The sequence below is a fragment of the Phasianus colchicus genome, chromosome 4, assembly GCF_987193195.1.
Source record: "Phasianus colchicus chromosome 4, bPhaCol1.hap1.1, whole genome shotgun sequence".
Lineage (NCBI taxonomy): Eukaryota > Metazoa > Chordata > Aves > Galliformes > Phasianidae > Phasianus > Phasianus colchicus.
The window spans coordinates 70,319,606-70,338,801 of NC_143439.1; the positions used below are offsets into that span (position 1 = coordinate 70,319,606).

Genomic DNA, 19,196 nt, shown 5'->3' on the forward strand with positions numbered 1-19,196 from the left:
AAAACATCTTTTCCTGTGCTTCAACATTCGAGCAATTGCAAGAGCACCTCTAAATAGACAGAGACCACACAGTAAGCAATAATACACCGAGGCACCCAAGAAAACTTGTTCACATCTCCCATTTTTCTTACTGTAAAGTAAGGGAAACTCATGGAAGATGAAAGAACTGTTACATAGTAAGATACTCTGAAGTTTCTCTAACAGAAAGCCCGGCTGGAAGCCACAGTATTAATCTTATTTATGTTATGCAGTTGACTGAAATATTTTGTGAAATATTTTGGGTTCTGGGGGGGGTGAGATGGGGAGGTGTTTGCATGTAATCTCACATTGCAAGTAATCCAAATCAACAATGACAACGTACAGAATCAGTGCTTCATTTACCTTGGATTCAGTGGAAGTTTTAGCATAGCACTCAATGCCAGCAAGCACAGCCTCTACAACAGCAGTATATATTTGCGACAACAGCATACTGAAGAGAAATACAAACACAGCATTTACTAGATGGATAGAATTTGGTTTCTTCCACTGTTCAAAAGGAACATTTTTTATATATTGTTAGCAGTCTTTCAGAACAGGGGGAGTGTAAGAAAGAAGGAGGAAGGCTCTTTAGCAAGGTCTGTTGTGATAGGACATGGGGAAATGGTTTCAAACAAGAAAAGGGAAGGTTCAGACTGGATATAAAGAAAAAGTTACTTCCAAAAAGGGCAGTGAGGCACTGGCACAGGTTATCTAGAGAGGTGGCAGACGTCCCATCCCTGGAGACACTCAAGGTCAGGCTGGGCAGGGCTCTGAGCACCTGATGGAGCTGTGGGTGCTCCTCTTCACTGCAGGGGAGTTGGACCAGCTGACTTCTAGAGGTCCCTTCCAACTCATACAATTTCATGATTCTCCAATTCCTCTTAACACAGAACTCCCTCATGTGGAAACAGTCCTCATTCAAATGACTATAGAGGTAGCTTGTGCTAAATATCTCAGTTTAAAAAAAAAAGCAAAACCTGGTGTTCCTCAAACTGTAGAATATCCTAACAAAAAACTCATGACAGAAAAGTAGCCCTGCTCTCATCAGTCAAGGGAAAAAGATGTCTTATTGCTGTCTTCCATTGGGATTGTGTTGAAGATCATGCCATAAATATTCAAACAAAATAGAATGGTAGCCCCATGCTCTGCAAAAACCAGACTGGTAAACAACATGGAACCAACTTTGGAGACTGTCTCCTTCTGGAGAACGTCAAAAGATAAATCTACAATGAGCCAGTCACCACCTTTCGAGAGCATCTACAGCAGGCTTAGGCCAATTCTCTTTGGATACTGCACTGAAGTAAACAAAGATTATGTGAGGCCAGAAGTGATTTACAATTCCTGACGTGTTCATAGCTACAGAGCTAATGAAAACAAAAATCTGTGCCCAACTAAAAAGCATTGGCCTCTTGTCTTGCAGCTGAGCTGGAAAAGCATCAGCCTTTTGTCTTGGAACCAAGTTGGAAAAGAAAGACGTAGAAGTCAACAACACATCCCTGCTTCTCTAAACTTGTACTCTTCTGCAACTGCTGCATTGTGAGGGAAGGACGGAGGGGGAAAAGAAAGAAAACAATACAGCATATAAGCCTATGCAAAGCACTTCTGAAGGATGGGAAGAAAGCATCTGAAGCTTCCAGGCATGGTCCAATATGAAGAAACTTCAAAACGCACCAAAACCTGCCCAGACAGACAGTGGCCAATTCAAACAATCCCTATTACAGGTACTAACCTCAGAATAGTCCCAAGAAATCATCTCACAAGGGGCTGCAATTCAAACTAACATGCTGTAGATCTCCTAATCTTCTGCCCATTTTAAAATTGTAATATCAGAGGCAAAAATATGTGCTAGCTCCCCCCAGCACATCTTTTCTTTCTTGCTAAAACCAGGTTCCTGAAAATATTCTAATTAGTAAAGAGGATAAAGTTTCTATGGCAAGACCTGGTTTGCTAGGACTGTCAGCAGTCCCAGAGTAGATTATCTACTATCTTCTATGGAAGAAAAGCAGGAATCAGTGTGGATAAATCATGTTAGTTTCTAAAGGTCAAAGTCTCTGAAAGCTTTGTAGCTTACTAAAAATAAATAAATAATGAAATACAAAAACCAGAAGTTTACTTTACTTTCCAATCAACATGTTTGTAAAGGACACAAAACAAAGAGTGGCATATATTGGGTGTTGCTGCCATCCAGAGGGACCTTGACAGGCTGTAGGAATGGGCTGACAAGAACCTCAAAGAAGTTCAAGAGGGAGAAATGCAGAGCCCTGCCACTGAGGAGGAACAGATCCAGGTACCAGCATGTACTGGAGGCACCCAGCTGGGAAGCAGCCCAGCAGGAAAGGATCTGTGGGTTCTGGTGGGCACCAAGTCAAAGATAAGCCAGCATTGTGCCCTTGCTACTAAAAATACTAACAGCATCCTGGGTGGCAATAGCCAAACCCGAGGGAGGGAAGCCTTCTCCTCTATGATGTAGCACTGGTGAGGGGACAGTTTCCATCTAGAGGTATTTCATGTTGAAATTTTCACTAAGAAATACAAACCTCAGCTTGATGAAACTAGTTTAAGAATTACTCTTACTTCTATGAAACCTACTCCCTGTTCTAGATACTTTCACCCTCAGTTTAAGGTGCATTTTGAAGTAATTCAAATGAAGTGAACTTTGCTAACACTGTCTTTAACATTTCACTGTAGAGCTGACGGAATGTCACACCATGTAACAATTCCCATTTTGCTCATCAGCATCCTTAGCAATCTTCTCACATTCACACTAGACTAAATTTAAAAAGTAGCTCTGAAAAAGCCTATAGCCACTGCTGACTAAAAGGGGTTTGACCTACTGCAACAAAGCTGGAAGAGCAAAGGAGTTAAAGAATAAAATTGGAGCTTACACTTGTTCAGGTTTCTTGTGTACCTCATTGTCGTTTCCTGTAAAGAAAAAAAAAAGTTTATTCTGAGCACTTTTGGAAGGCATTTACACAGAACCTCTTGGACATATATAGTTCTGCTTTATATATTTTGTGTAATTATCCAACATTTTATATTTGTAGATCAAAGCATAGATGAACTCATGTCAATAGAGCCTGTACATACAATGGCAGAAATTAAGACCCACACCCCCAGCACAGCTCCACTGGGTCAGAACAAAGATGACTCTCATGCTGTGTCCTTCTCCCAAAGGACACCCAGGAAAAAGCATGACTACTGCATACACATGCTAGTACCAAAAGACCAGTTCTTTCGGTCTTTAGTGTCTCTGACAACCTTCTAACACTTCCTGAGCTGGATACAATTTGAAGATGTATACAAAGAGACTGAATTTACCTACAGATCCCTCTATAGACCCTAAGCCAATTTAAATTGTTTTCATTTGGCTTGTTTTTATTAGGGAAGATTAATATTACAACACCGTATTCAACCATAGAAAGATGAGTGAAAAATGACTCAAAGAATTTTCTATTCTTCCAAAAATCCTTGGTTTGTCCCTTCATTTTTGCTCTCTGTGAAAAACCCACATAATCAACCACTGAACAAAGACTGCATACTAACACTCTAAAAGGAATCAAAGCCAACTTTTAATTACTGGAAGTCTTAAATAATCAAAGAGAAGCACTACCTTAGAATACCAGTTGGTATGCTTAACATACTTACCTAGGAAAGGAATGTGAGTGGTTCCAAAAAAATAGGTCCTTGAACAAGCCAGAGGTCCCTTTGGAGATACACACTGCACTACCTAATGGTCAGTATTAATGAGACATAGAGAGACCTTAGTGAAATAAAGAATTGGTGTAATGATTAACAATAAACTAAGATCCCCTCAAGTACTCTAATAACTGATATACTACAGGAAGCATACAACACAGACTGTGCTGGTTTAAAAAGAACTACTTACGTTTTCAAAGGTCTATTTCATTTTTGACTTGACCTGAACGACTCAAAGGCTTTGGAAAGGAGATGAGCTCTGACTTCCATAAGTGTTAAGAATGTGTTTTCAGCTTCCTATGCCAACTGCTCTTCTCATGAAAAGGGAAGGGTGTCAGGTTCCGATAACTATGCTTGCATTTGGCTTTATTTACTATTTTCATGATACCCTATTAAAACAGTTTCACCTGTACCTGTAAATAAACCATCTTTTTAAGAACAACGTCAGAATCGCAAGACAAGAGATGGAGCAGGTACTGCATCATAAAAAAATTGTACTTGCATTATGAGAGATCACACATGGACTCAACTGGAACATTAACATGGGGAGAAAAAACAAAATTGGAGGTGTCTTCAAAGAAATAAAGTCACGGCAGCAAATGGTGAATGAGATTTCACTGGAATGCTAACACAACTCTTTCTCAGGCTCCTGACACATAAGAAGCGTCAGGAGTGCCCATATTCATCCATCCATCAGGCAGCTATGTGTGAAATGTCATGACAAGATCATAACATCAATCCCTCAATCATACGTTCACTCCACGTGACCTGTACTCAACCACATCCATCTCCTCAACAGCACAAACTCTGGACTCGCACAACTGACGGACACTCCCAGAGGCACAGAGATGAGCCAGCAGGGAGAACTACACAACGCAAGCTGCACGCTACCTCTCCTCATTCGCTGTGAGTTACCTTCTTGATGCACCCAGCCCAGCCAGGCAAAGGATCTGAATTCCCTGGGGCCGCTTCCCCAGTTACGTCCCCTGCGCAGTAGTGCAACAAGCCATCGACCTCATCATATGTTTTATAACTAAGCTTTTACTTGAAAATGGAAACAAGTTAATCTTACAGCTTAATCTTAACATTTGTCGAACACCAGAAAGATTTTCAAAGTTATGAACTGTTCAGCTCCTGAAGCATACACTGGAGTTTGGATATACATACGTATTCTTGTGTACTTACAAAGCCATTATAAAAGAAAAAGCCCCAAACAACTTGCTGTTTCTTTTAAGAAACAGCTACATAATTGAGATTCAATTAAACTCCGTGTGTCAGAGTCAACTACAGCATATGCTACTATGACAAAGATTTTACTTCTAGGATGAGTGTCAGCTATAATTTCCTCTCCCTCACCCGCACATCTACAGCGCCACAAGTTTAAAAGAAATAAAAAGTAGCCTTTAAAGGACTGCTTTCAGGAGTCCATGATTAAACAATTTCTGAAATGGAAAGAGGGAAAAAAAAGCATCTGATTGTTAAGAATCATAGAATGGGTTGGGTTGGAAGGGACCTCAAGGATCACCAAGCTCCAATCCCCCTGCCACATGCAGGGCCACCAACCTCCACATTTAATACCAGCCCAGGCTGCCCAGAGCCCCATCCAACCTGCCTTGAACACCTCCAGGGATGGGGCATCCACAACCTCTCTGGGCAGCCTGTTCCAGCATTAAGGTAACGTATGTTCTTCTATATTAAGGATAGGTCTTTAATGGAAAAGAAGAGTTTAAGGGCATAGAAATGTATAAAGGCAACAACATACACCTCCCTTAAAGTGTTGGATAATTACTGAAAAACCTCACCATGTGTTTAGCCGTGCTCCCACCAAGGCCAGTGTTTCGAACAAGGTGTCCTTCTGATGGAAAATTGAAGTTACCAGAGTTCAAGTTTTCTTTTGTTGAGTGGCTACCAAACAGAACGAAAGGCTGCCGGCTGGGGCTGAGAAAAAGAAGCTATTACTACCCAGGTACTGGAGGAAAACTAGAAGCAACAAATGAAATCAAAGCTTTCAAGTATGATGGACAAACTGCTCGATTTCTCATGCTTAGAGTAGGACAAACAACTTAATACAGCTACACAGATGAAAGTCATAAATCTTCCCATTGAAAAGACCAAGTTCCAAAGGAAAAAGGACTCGAATTAATAAGACTAATTTATTTGGTACACAACAGCATACCTCAAAACCCTGAAATAAGTACAGTAGAATTCAACAAACACAGTTTGGTTTCAGTTTCTGGCTCGGGGCCCATGACTCAGCAGCTGAGATCAAGGCTTTTCATTATTTAAATGAATAACAACACACAATTCTGAAAACAATCAACAGTGGGGTTAGTTCAATGTCATGGAATTCCAAATAAAGAAGAATCTGCACAGACGCTGAGGAGCTAAGCAACCTTTATTTAGCTCAAAACAGCAGAATGCTTGCTTTTGCAACACAAACCTCCCTCCTCTCTCTGATGAGGATTCTGGGCCGAAACAAACTTAAGATGACCTAAATTCCACCACTTACATAGGCCAAGATTGAGTTTTTAAACTGTCTTGTTTTAAACACTGGTTTTGTGTGTTGTGACATGCAGTAGTACACTGACTTCTTCAACCTTCATATTTTAGCTGTTTGTATCATAAACAGAAGATCCAAAATTTTCAAACAAGTTCTTGAGTTAATTTTGATATGTGACCATGAAGAAATTGGTCATATTAGAAAGAAGACTTGATCTTATAGTGACATTCTCCATGTAATATCTACAGAATTAAAACCCAAGAAAATCTGAGGTATCCCTTGTAAAAATGCCTCTGCATACATGCAAAGACAAGATGTAATATCAGAACAGACCTGAAGGGAATTGCAAGCATTCTTATGGCATCAGAAACATGGAAACAACCACCAAGGAACTCACGACACCACAATTTCACAAGGAATAATGACTAATACCTGTTATCTGTTATATGGCTTGAAATCATTCCGTGACTGAAATAACTTCTGAAAGGCTGTGAAAAAGAAAAAAAGACATTCTGATTAAAGACCAAATGATATAGAATGTGATTTATCCTCACTATTATCAAGAGCCAACCAGAATTTTCTTCTATGAAAAGATTCTCAACCTTCAAAAACTACTTCCCTTCTCCGTAAACAAACCTAGACACCATTAAGTCTTACATAAGCTTTAAAAAAAAAAAAAAGCAGCCACTACCAAAAAGCAAGAAGCAAATGCACTGCATTATTTTTATCCATATTCTACGTTATAACCAGATATGCCAGAGATTCAACTTGTTAGTGCACAAAGAGGAGCTCCCATTTAAATGATATTTGATCCACCTACAAACAGAGATGTGCTGTGCAAATCTAAGGCAACTAAGCTGAACTATCAGTGAGCACTCCACTCTCAATTACATCATGCAGTCCCGTGCCACTTATAGATAAGATGGGTGGTGAACTTAAACTATAGGTTTTGATTCCTCAAACATAAAAGGTGAGATGGGGTAGGCAGGGAAAATATAGCAACAACTTGGAATGCTTATTCATACCTCTGGATAAATGGCACCAGTATTTCAAAGAGTAACTGAAGTAGGCATACCTCCCCTGCCTGAGATTCTGATAGTTCCAGAATGAAGGGAATTTCAGTGTCAAAATTAGCAAAAAAGTTGGTCCACTGATGTTCAAAAGTCATTAAATCCTAGAAGAAAAACATTTAACATTAATTGTTGAGTGCTACACCAGAGTAAGAAGTCACTGATGTTACTCAATGAACACAAATTACATTTCTGTATGCAGTACAGAATACAGTCTGTTCAATGACACAGAAAGAACAAAAAAATGTAAATATCCTCTAGCTGTTAACTAAAAATAAATATGAAATGTTTCAAGTTCACTCGACTTCATCCTTACTAAGAAAACCAGGCATTTTTAAAATCAAGTTCTCTGAAATCAGAATTGTATGAAAAGTTTGTTCATTAATTTCAATGTTTCAGAGAAAGTTTCAAGTCAGTTTAATAATTTTCATGCGGAAGACTTAAAAGAAAACAAAAGGCTAAGTAACCCTGCTTCAGAGTAGACTTATGTCCTAGAAAATGGTCCTAGATGTTCATCTCACTTCCAAATAGGCGACAATTACTGACACTTATTAATAGAGAATACTTACTGCCTAAGTTGCAGCATTACAAGCTTATTTTGCTGCCAAACTAGAAACTGAAGAATAAACTAGCAACCTTAATCCCTGAAAATCTGAGCTACATTTAGAGATGAGATTGCCATCAATGCAGAAGTTGGTGTGTAACCTGTCCTGGCTGAAATAACATCCTATTTTGAACGCCTGAACATGTACAAGAGGTATTTTAAACTGAGACAGGGGAGGTTTAGGCTGGATATTAGGAGGAAGTTTTTCACTCAAGGGTGGTGATGCACTGGAACAGGTTGCCCAAGGAGGTTGTGGATGCCCCATCCCTGCAGGCATTCAAGGCCAGGTTGGATGTGGCTCTGAGCAGCCTGGTCTGGTGGTTGGTGACCCTGCACATAGCAGTGGGGTTGGAACTGGATGAGCGCTGTGGTCCTTTTCAACCCAGCCCATTCTATGATTCTGTGATAGGTCAGAGATGCAGGAAGTCCGTTGTGAGAACTCATGTAAAGACAAACAATATTCATGGCTCCATTCTCTAGCACGGAGATCTTCCCACCTCTTTCAATTGAGAAATCACTTTACAGAGTGTTTGTATTTCACAGAGCTCCAGAGTAGCCACTGTGTGTCACTGTTATCCACTTAAAGCAATCATGAAGCAATCGTGGAAGTGTTCTTTCCTAGAAAAACAGCTGCATGTATGGCAGTTTTTCCCCTTACTACAAAGGATGGATTAATGCACACGAACATACAACCCTCTATACTTTGTACACACTCCCGTGACCTGAATAATCCCATTTAGGGACTCTTTTTTAAGACTTTGGGCTTGCTTAGCTTGGAGAATAGAAGGATTGGGGCTCATTGTGAGCTTCCAGTATTTGAAGGGAATGTATAAACAGGAGAGAGAACGACTGTTCATGAGGGTGGATAGTGATAGGACAAGGGGGAATGGTTTTAAACTGAGACAGGGGAGGTTCAGGTTGGATATTAGGAGGAAGTTTTTCACACAGAGGGTGGTGATGCACTGGAACAGGTTGCCCAAGGAGGTTGTGGATGCCCCATCCCTGCAGGCATTCAAGGCCAGGCTGGATGTGGCTCTGGGCAGCCTGGTCTGCTGGTTGGTGACCCTGCACACAGCAGGGGGTTGAAAACAGATGATCATTGTGTTCCTTTTCAACCCAGGCCATTCTATGATTCTAAGAGTTACAAGGAATCCATGTCTAGCTATTTTCAAGTTCTGTAGACTCTGCAGCTATTTGCAGTATTACCTCGAAGAGCAAATCCTCCAAGGAAACAGGATCCATCTTGCTGTATGTTTTCCACAAATCAACACTGACATCCATTAACTGAAAAATATTTTAAATGTAATTCTGTGAGAAATGCCATGAGGAACATCCCATATACAGGTCTGAGATGCGCTGAAAACAGACCTGCAGCACACTGCCCAGCCACAGTCCTCCTTAACTCTGCATTTAGAAGTACTGGTTACAAAGGAATGGACTGGAAAGGATGCAAATATTCTGAACGCTCATCAGCTTCAGCACAAAGTTTTGCTTGCATCTTTCAAACAAAACAACCAAGCTCTTTTGAAAACTCAATTAAACAGTTAGGAATAATGGCAGCTGGTGCAACCAGAAGGGAAAAGTCAGTTTTCTGTAGATTTCATGTGCTATACAATAGTCCATTCACATTACATGCAAAGTTGACATTTAGACAAAGCTGGTTGAACCTGGCAATTAGCACTACATTCTTCCAAGCATTAAGAGGATGCATACAATAAGCTCTTCAAAAACACACTCCTGAAGGACACCTGTATCTGAATGACTTCTGCATGTACTCTGTCCCCTCTCAGCCTGTTTTACACAGTTGTTTCAACTGCTCCTAATATGAAGGCAACCATTTCCCAAACAAAACCAGGTAACAGTATCTCAAGCAAATCGTATAACATCTATTTTACCATATAACACCCAAAACATTTATTGTAGTTACTACAGTGTTGTTATGTAACAGAATAAGTACCCTAAAAACACTAGAAAAAGGTTAGGAATGTCTCAGTGGATTTCAGATATTCTAATTTAGCAGCATTGAATGCGCAGCAGAGGGAAGGTAAGTTTGAGGAGCTACAAATAGATCAAGAAAAGCCATTCCATTTTAATAATGGAGAAAGTATTAATTTATAGATCATTTACAGCAATCCCAAGTGCACTTCCCTCCACAGATTGTTTTTCCTTTCCCTGCCTGTGACATACAGCAGCTGCTTGACAGACAACCATGCAAAAGCAGTTATGTAAAAAGTTAAGAATGCCACTTCCCACTTGAAATCCCCTTATGACTTGAAGGAGGAAGGAAGCAAGAAGTCATGCTGGAACATGGCTCAGAGGTGAGGTAACATGCTCACTGCTCTGATTTTCTCAGCAACAGCCATTTTCTCAGCTCATTCTACAGCATTCACGAAGATCTGCTCCCAACTAGCAGAGCTGAAGGAGTTGTGTGTCTGCTATTAGGACACCACGGATCATAAAGAAAAACATTCTAAATCACAGCAGAAGGCTCCAGGTGAAATAACAATCATTTAGCCAGGACCGAGTATCGGGCAGCTCGTGACAGTCTTTTGGTGAGTCTTGTCTCCATCCTTGGACATTCAAAACACAGCTTGGAAAAACACTCAATTTAAAAGTTGAGCCTACTGTGAGCAGCACGTCAATTTTTGGCTAAAAATGATTCCATGAATCTACTTCTGTTTCAAAAAGGATGACGTAGAAAAATGAAAAACTGAAGTACTCACTTCATATTTCATGGTAAAGAAGCCATCACCACCAATTCCCTCCAGTGCAAAAGCCTGCACTATCGGCCACTTCTCAACAATGAACATATCAAAGATCTGTAGATGACCTGCAAAAGAGAAGATTCACATAACCATTCTTTCACAGACATCGTCAGCTCCTGTACGACCTTTGAGTGCTCTGAGAATCTAATAAGGGCTCTTGATTATCTTTTTTGTACAACTTCAAATGTGTGTTTTTGTGAGGAAGGCAACTTCTGAAGACTCCTTTTACTCTACTCACCTGAAGTTTTGTCCATTTTTTCCAGTTATCAGCCTAATAAAAGGTATTAATCCTCCTTGAAAATCTGTTTCCAAGAGCATTTTTCTCATTCAAATTCAGGCAAGAAGCAATGCTTATTCCAACATCTTCTATTCCTTGGCCTTAAGTACAATATAATCATCATTGCCCCCATTTTAGTCAGAATTTTAGGTTGGGGAAGGGGAAACTGTTCAGTCTGACATAACAAAACTCATCAGTGGAGCTCTAAGTCATCTGAATTGAAGAATAATCACTGCCCTTAAGACACACACTTTCTGTAGGGATTTCCTAAGAAAGGGCCTCCACCATCCTTTCCCTTGCCCCAATTCATTAAGGATTTCACAGGCAATGAGAGCATATCACCTATTCCTTAGGGGAAGCAAAGAATCATAGAATGACTTAGGTTGGAAGGGACTCCAAAGGTCATCAAGTTCCAACCTCCTGCCACAGGCAGGGCCACCAACTTCCAGATCTGGCACTAGACCAGATAGCCCAGGGCCTCATCCAACCTGGTCTTGAACACCTACAACGTTTCCAGATGCTGCTGTTTAAACTTTGAGAACACAAGCAGAGAGAAAACGTGGTACTGTTACTGAGAAAACAAAGCTAATGAAAGTACTCTGCTTTGAATCTGAACAGTTAAAAAAAAAAAAAGTTTCTTCATAAGAGAAAAAAACCCAAACCAAGAAAACCACTTATCTTTCACCTACTGTACTACAGATGAAAAACCCCACAGTGAGCAAGCACATACATTGCTTTGCTTCAGCATTATTCACTGGTAGGGATACAGCAAAATACACTTTACTGAACAATATAAGATTAAATTGTTCAGAATGCAAGGCTGGCTACAGATCATAACAGGAAGCCACACAGCCCAGTTTCTTCAGTGCTAAAATAGGAAACTTGCATAATGAAATGTTTATTCTTTCTTTACATAAAGGAGCATTTATCAAGCTCCCATCTGAACAGAGAACTTCTGTAGTAGCAGAACACACTCCTCTGAATGCAAATCACTTCTCTGTCTCACACTGAGAGCATTCACTCTTCAGATGAAGTCTATGGGCTAACGTTTTTCAGAAAGAAATCCAACTCCTAAGCAGGAAAAAAAGGCCAGATTAATCCTTATTTCTTACCAAAGGCAAAGAAATCTTCATTCCTTGAACTGCTTGACTTGCATGCTGCAAAGCATTTACGTTAAACATAAAGCAAGCTAACCTACCTTGGCAGCTGTATGGAATACCAATGCGACTGCAATCTCGAACCATGTCTACGAAGCTGGAAATCTTGAATTCTTCTGCAGCTTCTTCATCTTCATACTGAAAGACAACATTTAAATTAGTTGGACTGTTAGTTTTACTATGAAGAAAACATATATTGTACAGCTTTAATCGCATGGCAAGTGTCATATCATGTAATCCACCAAAATATTACCCACAGCTCCCAAAAACTAAAAGAACCTCTTCAACCTCTCTGTTTTGAAGACTATATCATGGCACGGACACATTCAAGCCAATGGAGACTTTTTAAATTTTTTTAATCCAGCTTTACAACAAGGTTTTTAATAAGGCATAAATGCATACAGTACTTTTTAGTTATTGGTGAAATATTTTGAAAGTCAACTGTTTGATTCTGGACAATTTTTCAACAATGAAAGATATTTTGAGAGTACCACCTGTTGTGCCACAAAGAAAACGAAGGGGAAAAAAAAGTCTTAGTAGATTACCAGCATTAATACAGGACAACAGACTGACTAGTTACGCCTCAGGTCCCAAGCAAGCAATGAGAACTAATTCCTGACTGAAGAAGCAGTATTTAGAGGAAAAGCAGGAGGAAAGAAGTCACAGCCAACCTCATTTCATGAGACACTTGCCTTCCAGGGCATGATCAGAAGGCAGAAGTGTTTTGCTTACCTTTTATCCTATTTTATTTTACATTGCCCAAGGTAAATTACACAGAAGACTAAGAACTTTCTATATGCAGCTCTTGGGAGCTTCAGGGTACAGCCAAGACATTTATTTTAAGAACAAGTTCATTTCAGACAAGCCTGAACTTAAGACGGAGCCCAAGTTCCTCCACGATGTGTTCTTTATTCAGTCTCAGAAAACCAGATCAAAGTTTCAGGTCAAAGCCAAGCACTAAAGAACTGCCAATTTCTCAAAACTTAAAATGCCATCAGAACAGGAACTGGTTTACTCAAAAAACTTATACAATTCCTATCTTACTTGGCAATAAACTCCTATCTTACTCAGCCATTTTGAAAACAAGCATTCCTCAGTTGTATGATATTCCTTTCACTAAGACAGAATATCCACTTAAGTTAGAGTAATAGAATGGTTTGAGCTGGATGGGACCCTTAAAGACCATCTAATCCAGCTCCCCTGCAACAAACAGGGACACCCACAGCTCAGAGCTCTGGCTACACTTCTTTGGATGCAGCCAGTTGGCTTTAGGGGCTGTAAGGGTACATTGCTGGCTCACATCCAGCTGCTACCCCATCATTATCCCCAGGTCCTTTGCAGCAGGGCTGTGCTCTGCCCCTATCTCCCCCAGCTTGCACTGATAGCAGGGATTGTCACAACCCAGATATAAGACTTGGATTTACTGAACTGCTTGAAAATCCTGTGGTCTGGTTACAGACAAGTGGGAAAGAAGGAAGGAGGGAGAAACAAAGGTTCAGCCAGATTTATCAAGAGCTACAGAGCCAGGTATGGCATTACTTGCTGTATTTCCAGAGCAATGTTTGACTTTTTGGAAAAGCAAGCAAAAAATTATTTCTATCGCTGACAAAAAAAGAAAAAGAAGACTGCTTGAAAGCCACTGCAGGCAATCTCTGTGTAACCAGGATGTATCTAAAGATTGACACAGCAGCATTCTTTTAATTGTGTGGGGTTTTTAGTAATTCAGAAGTAATCTAGGAAACTGGCAATTCTTATACATAAGAAATGAGAGGAACTGCTGCTGCACAAATGAGCTGTGTGATGCAATGAAATAAACCCTGTATTTTCAGCAACAGAAATCCCAAGCCTTCCCATTTGTTTCTGTGCAGTTTACCTTTCCAGCTGGATCATTATTTCAAGCTAGCCCTGTGTGATTAAGGTGACTACTTACCAGGACAAATCATACAAAAGCCCATAAGCAGATGCAGCTTATTTTAAAATAGCTTAGACTGCAGTTATGCTAGAAGCAGTGTGTTAAGAATGCCTCCATTCTTCATTCCAAAATGCATGGTTGACTGCCTTCAGGCATGCTGCAAGATTGGTCCTTTCAGTAGTGCGTTTCACAACACAAAAACCTTATGAGGTGAAAGGTTTAAGATTTTGCTATGGTGTGTTTTAACCTGTGGTTCAGCTGTTTCCATCTTAACAGCAAGTAGTTAACCGTGCAGAACTCATGAGACTCTATCCAGAATACTGTTTGGGACTGGTATATAAGCTCAGTAGAGAGCTACCAAGCACATCAAGGGGTTGGAGAACTCATCCTGTGAGGAGAGGCTGAGATTCTGCTATTGCTCAGAGGCTGTGGTTGCACCTCATAGCTTCCTTTCAACATCTAGAAAATAGTTACTGAGATGGCAAAGACAGGCTATTCACAGTGCTATGCACTGGCAGGTTGTATGACAAAGATTTGAAATAAAAGACATACAGATTGGATAAAAGGAAACACTTTCTGCCTTTAGAATGGTAAGTCAGACAGCCAAGACAGGTTCTACTGTTGTCATCCTTGGAGGTTTTCAACACCCAGCTATAAAAACTTGATGTGATCTCATTGCTGACCCTGTGTTAAGAAAAGGGTTAGACAAGATTATTTCTGAAGGTCCTTTCTAACCTAGATTATTTCATAATTCTGGGATATAATCTCACTAGAAAGCAGCCCCACAAAAACATTACTAATTGTAATCCCCATCACTTTCAAGTTGGAAGCAGAAGGGAACAAAATGATTGTCTCCCTGACCTTCTCATTTATTTTTCCACTAGTTTCACCCTTTTTCATCAAGGCTCCTAAGACACCATTCTCAGATTTCAGCATCACTATAATTTAGAAAAGTAACAGAACTTAATGGAGAAATTTGCCTTCATAGTAGAGAATAAACACTACTCCAGTCTCAAGTGGAATAAAAAGGTTCATACTCTGCACCTCAATAAGCACCAGAACTACCTGCAGAGTAGCACACAGTGGCAACAGAGTGCTGCTCTATAATCCTGCAAACATACAGAAGTGGCACAAGCCCTTGGCAGCTAAGCAACTGATTGCCTACAAGCACCTTCCCTGGTGTCATTCACTACAAAAAATAAGAATGGGCAACTATTTTCATTCTTTACTCCTCTATCATTACTAGAATAACTACAATACACGTAGCTTTTCTAAGAATACCTTGGCTTTTAAGTGCAAAATGAGACTCTCATCCAGTAGCCACATTCTGATTGAAGTGAGTGACACAACCCAGCCTTTCTCATTACAGAGATTAATACCACTTGAAAGGAATAGATGAAAGTTAAAACCAAGATAGATAATAGAGTTTACTGATTTTAAATGCCTAACTAAGCCAATCTTTTCTAATATCCCCAAACTATTGCATTATAACACTGCTTTAATAGGAAACACAGCCATCATGGGAAACCACAATGCTGACTGATGTATGTGATTCAGATCCTGCATTTTTTCTAGCCCACATTTTTCCTCATTGAAAGATCACTGAGTCATATCAAAACAAGAGTAAATTAGTAGGGGAGCAATTTCTTGTTACGTGCCAGCAAATGCAGAATACTCAAAACATATTTCTCTTGCAAACATTGGCAAAAGAAAATAAAAATCATACATAAATACAGATCATTCCCTATGGAATTTGAAATAGAAAAGGAATTCCAGATGGAATGTAAATAAAAGTTCCATTTTGAATGAGTTCATTAGAGAGGTATTACTGAAATGCAAGTCTTATCTGCACCCCTTTTCCACTTACCTCATTTTCAGTTAGGCAGTGGAAATGCAAGTTCCTCCAGCAAGCCACGTATGGCAAAAGATGATTATAATTCACAGGGTTACAGTACAGATGGACACTATCAGGTTTTATTAGTATGATTATGTCTGCAACAACCAGAACAAGCATTATTCCAGCATCAGTACTCCATAATTGTACAACCACAAAATGAACACAGGAGCTGAACAGAAAGCACTTTCCCTATACTGTGCCTCATTAAAAGAAATTGTTTAACTATTTAAATAAACAATCATTCCCCACTTTTTTTTTTTTCCCTGTTCTCTGAAAAGTTGGCAGCCATACACTGCTCCTACTACAACAGAACTTTTCTCTGTTTGGAACAACTGTGGGTTTATTCTGAAGTCTTGCAAAGAACTTGCATCAGCCTGTCCTTTGACAAGCCAAGAGTGTCAGAGATGAGCACTCACAGAGCACTCAGAACTGTAAACTACAGCTGCTCTTGCCTGATATTACATCAGGAGGTCGCTCCAACTGAAAACCAGCCTTGCAGCACACAGGACGGATTCTTAAAGCTTTGTAAAAAATAAGGGAATAATGCACACAGTGATTGGCTGCCTTTCAACTATTACAAAAATGAGTAAATATGTTCGAGTAAAAGAAAAAAAACAACCAAGAGTATTTTAAAACTCCACTGGTTTATCACACACTGATTGATAACAAACGTACAAAAATACCATGACTGAACCAGGACTTCTCATAGTGGTGCATTTCTCCACGTTCATAGCATCTGAGTGGGGTATGTTTGAAAACACTCTTTGGGAGAGTGTTTCCATCAAGTTTTCATACAATTAGAGCGAGGTGTGTCCCTTTTCCCAGCTCACTCCACCTCCAGAAAGAGGAAAGAATGGGTGAAAATGCTAAACACACTACTTACCATCAAGAACTTCTTCAGGAAAACCAGTTCTTTCAAAGTCATTGTTACTCTGATTATACAAGCCAAAAAGCAGATAGTTGGCCAGCTCCCTGCAGCCTTCATTGTATCGACTGTCTATTCCTGCAAAAGCAAAATCATACATGAGATGTTCTGTCTTAATATAGTACGCTTGAAAACTTTGGGTTCTTCCCAAATAAGAAAACTTTTTAAATAGGAGTTTTATCTGAACACTTTCTCACAGTCAGGGAGCATTCTGCTTTAACACAGTGGAAAAGCAGGGGAGGGAAAAGGGAGTTTTTCAAGTTTGTTGCTACATACCCTCACTTCTCCCTTGACCCAAATCTACAGGCTCTGCTTTAAATAAAGTTTGCAGTGTTCTAAAGCAACAGAATTTCAACTTCAGTGACACAAACCTGACATCTGTCCGCATGCAGTTCATTCCAACAAATATGTTCTTGATTGAAGCCTCCTAACAAACTAATCCTGTGACCTAAATCTCCTGCTTTGGAATACATGATTAAACACTATCTTGCAAGTATTACAGTATAATCCCTGAGTCACCAGAAAGCCACTGCAAACTTCGAACAAATAATAAAAAAGGTATTCTGACAAAATATGTAGTACATAAATTGGAATTACGTGACCCAACTGAAACCATTCCATGATGCTCCAATTCTGCACGTTAGGAGGTGTTCCCTAACAAAAGGGAGCCTTGGCAGCTCATCTGGAACTCAGGTCACGGCACAAATACGACTCAGCTAAACAATCCTCAGACTCAGTCCTCTATGCTCCCTCCCAGGAAGTAAAAGCCCTTTGCTCTTGAGAACTATTGAAATGTAACCAGTCACCTTGAAATCTAGGATAGCATTTGAAAGCTAGCACACACAATGTGCTGAAGATAATCTGGTTTACTGCTGACTTGCCTAACTGAAGCATCTTTTGAAGGCAATCAGATGAGCAATCAATTGAGAACAAAGCAAGAGTTAGGATGGTCCCCTTCAGTGGCAGCAAGCTGTTAGATCAGTTGTTCTGCAAGGGGCGTTACTGATGTTCCACAAGCAAACATCTCTTACTATACCCAACGCTAATCTAACAAGACATCAGCAACTGTGGGCTGAGCAAAGGAAAAGGGGCAAAAGTCACAGCCACTTCCATCCAGCCAGGCTCATGGCTGTGGTCTACAAGGCCTAAGTAGCCAAAGTGGTGAGAAGCAGGGACAGGCAAAGAGAGTAACAGAGTTAGTAGGAAAAAGGAAGAATAAGAAGCCTGGGAAAAAAAAAAAAAAAAAAAAAAAATCAGAAGAAAAAGAGAAATGCCCTTATTAAAAAGGTGCAGTAATCATTGGAAGAGTATGAGAAGCATCTGTATGCACCTGCTCTTTTTTAGCCAGGATTTTTCATGCTGTGGCTTTAGCATTATTCTATAGAGGCAGATGGAGTTAAAGGAACATTCAGTGGAAAATAAACAGGAAATGAAACAATGACAAAGATAAGATGCATCCAAAAAGTCTATCAGGAGCCCTCAAGAGAACAATGGGGAGGCCAGCAACTAGGAAACCCCCACGCCTGGCTCCAGCAGAGCTGCAAATTTAGTAATCTCTGTTCCCAACTCATCACAAGGGCGTTGCTAGACAGTGACTCAGGCCAGCAGCCCACTGCTGCCCAACAGCCAGTGCTGCAACCAGTGCTTATCTGGCCTCTCCAAGCTGATTCAGTTCATCAAACAGGCTGAGGGCCAGGCAGGTATGGAAAGCCTGTCAGCTCAGCAAGATGTACTGCGTGCAAGATATCAGAAGAACACCAGAACCGATGCAAAAAAAAATAAAGAGGATCAGACTAGGGACAGATTCAGACTCCTCCTTCTACAACAGAAGGTTATTCAGCTCTGCCATCTCACATATTTGCCATTTCCCAGTTGCTAAGCTGACAAAAACAACCTAGAGGGAGATGTAGTGCTGCTTTCTGTGTCCTAGCCAAGCATTCGTGGCATGCCCTCCTGCAGCAAAACCAAGAGCTGTTCTGTATCATGCTGAATACCCACAAGGGTACAGGAAGGTGATGCTGGAGAAAACGGACAGGTCACCTTTTGCCAGCCATTCAAAACCATCACACAGCTGTGGAACTGCCTTGTGGAATGCAAGATTTACTGTCCCTGAAGAGGATAGGAAAAGTAAATGTCAAAGTCCATTAAAATGTACTTACCTACACTATAGATCAAACTACAGATCAATCAGAAGAGCTACAACCTACAGACAGATTTACAGATACAACCTACTGAAATCAAACACACATCCTTGGAAAGCAGATCAATTTAACGGAGAGCTAGAAGGTAAACTGTGAGCAACACAGTTCATTTTAAAAAGCGACAGTGTGATTTAGGTAGGTCAATAGACTGTTTTCTTAACAGACTGAACAACA

The 19,196-nt window shown here is 40.2% G+C and overlaps 1 protein-coding gene across 1 annotated transcript in view; it reads right to left on the minus strand.

The window, feature by feature from the left end:
- The window catches only part of DNAAF9 (dynein axonemal assembly factor 9), a 66,081-nt gene that overhangs the window by 37,104 nt on the left and 9,781 nt on the right, over positions 1-19,196 (minus strand). The window contains exons 3-13 of the mRNA XM_031588146.2: positions 16,780-16,899; positions 15,867-15,991; positions 12,129-12,225; positions 10,612-10,718; positions 9,095-9,172; positions 7,290-7,388; positions 6,647-6,702; positions 5,517-5,652; positions 3,664-3,745; positions 2,904-2,940; positions 382-469 (exon numbers count right to left, since the gene is read on the minus strand). Of these exons, the coding sequence (XP_031444006.2) occupies positions 382-469; positions 2,904-2,940; positions 3,664-3,745; positions 5,517-5,652; positions 6,647-6,702; positions 7,290-7,388; positions 9,095-9,172; positions 10,612-10,718; positions 12,129-12,225; positions 15,867-15,991; positions 16,780-16,899 (1,025 nt within the window). The remainder of the gene's footprint in view (positions 1-381; positions 470-2,903; positions 2,941-3,663; positions 3,746-5,516; positions 5,653-6,646; positions 6,703-7,289; positions 7,389-9,094; positions 9,173-10,611; positions 10,719-12,128; positions 12,226-15,866; positions 15,992-16,779; positions 16,900-19,196) is intronic.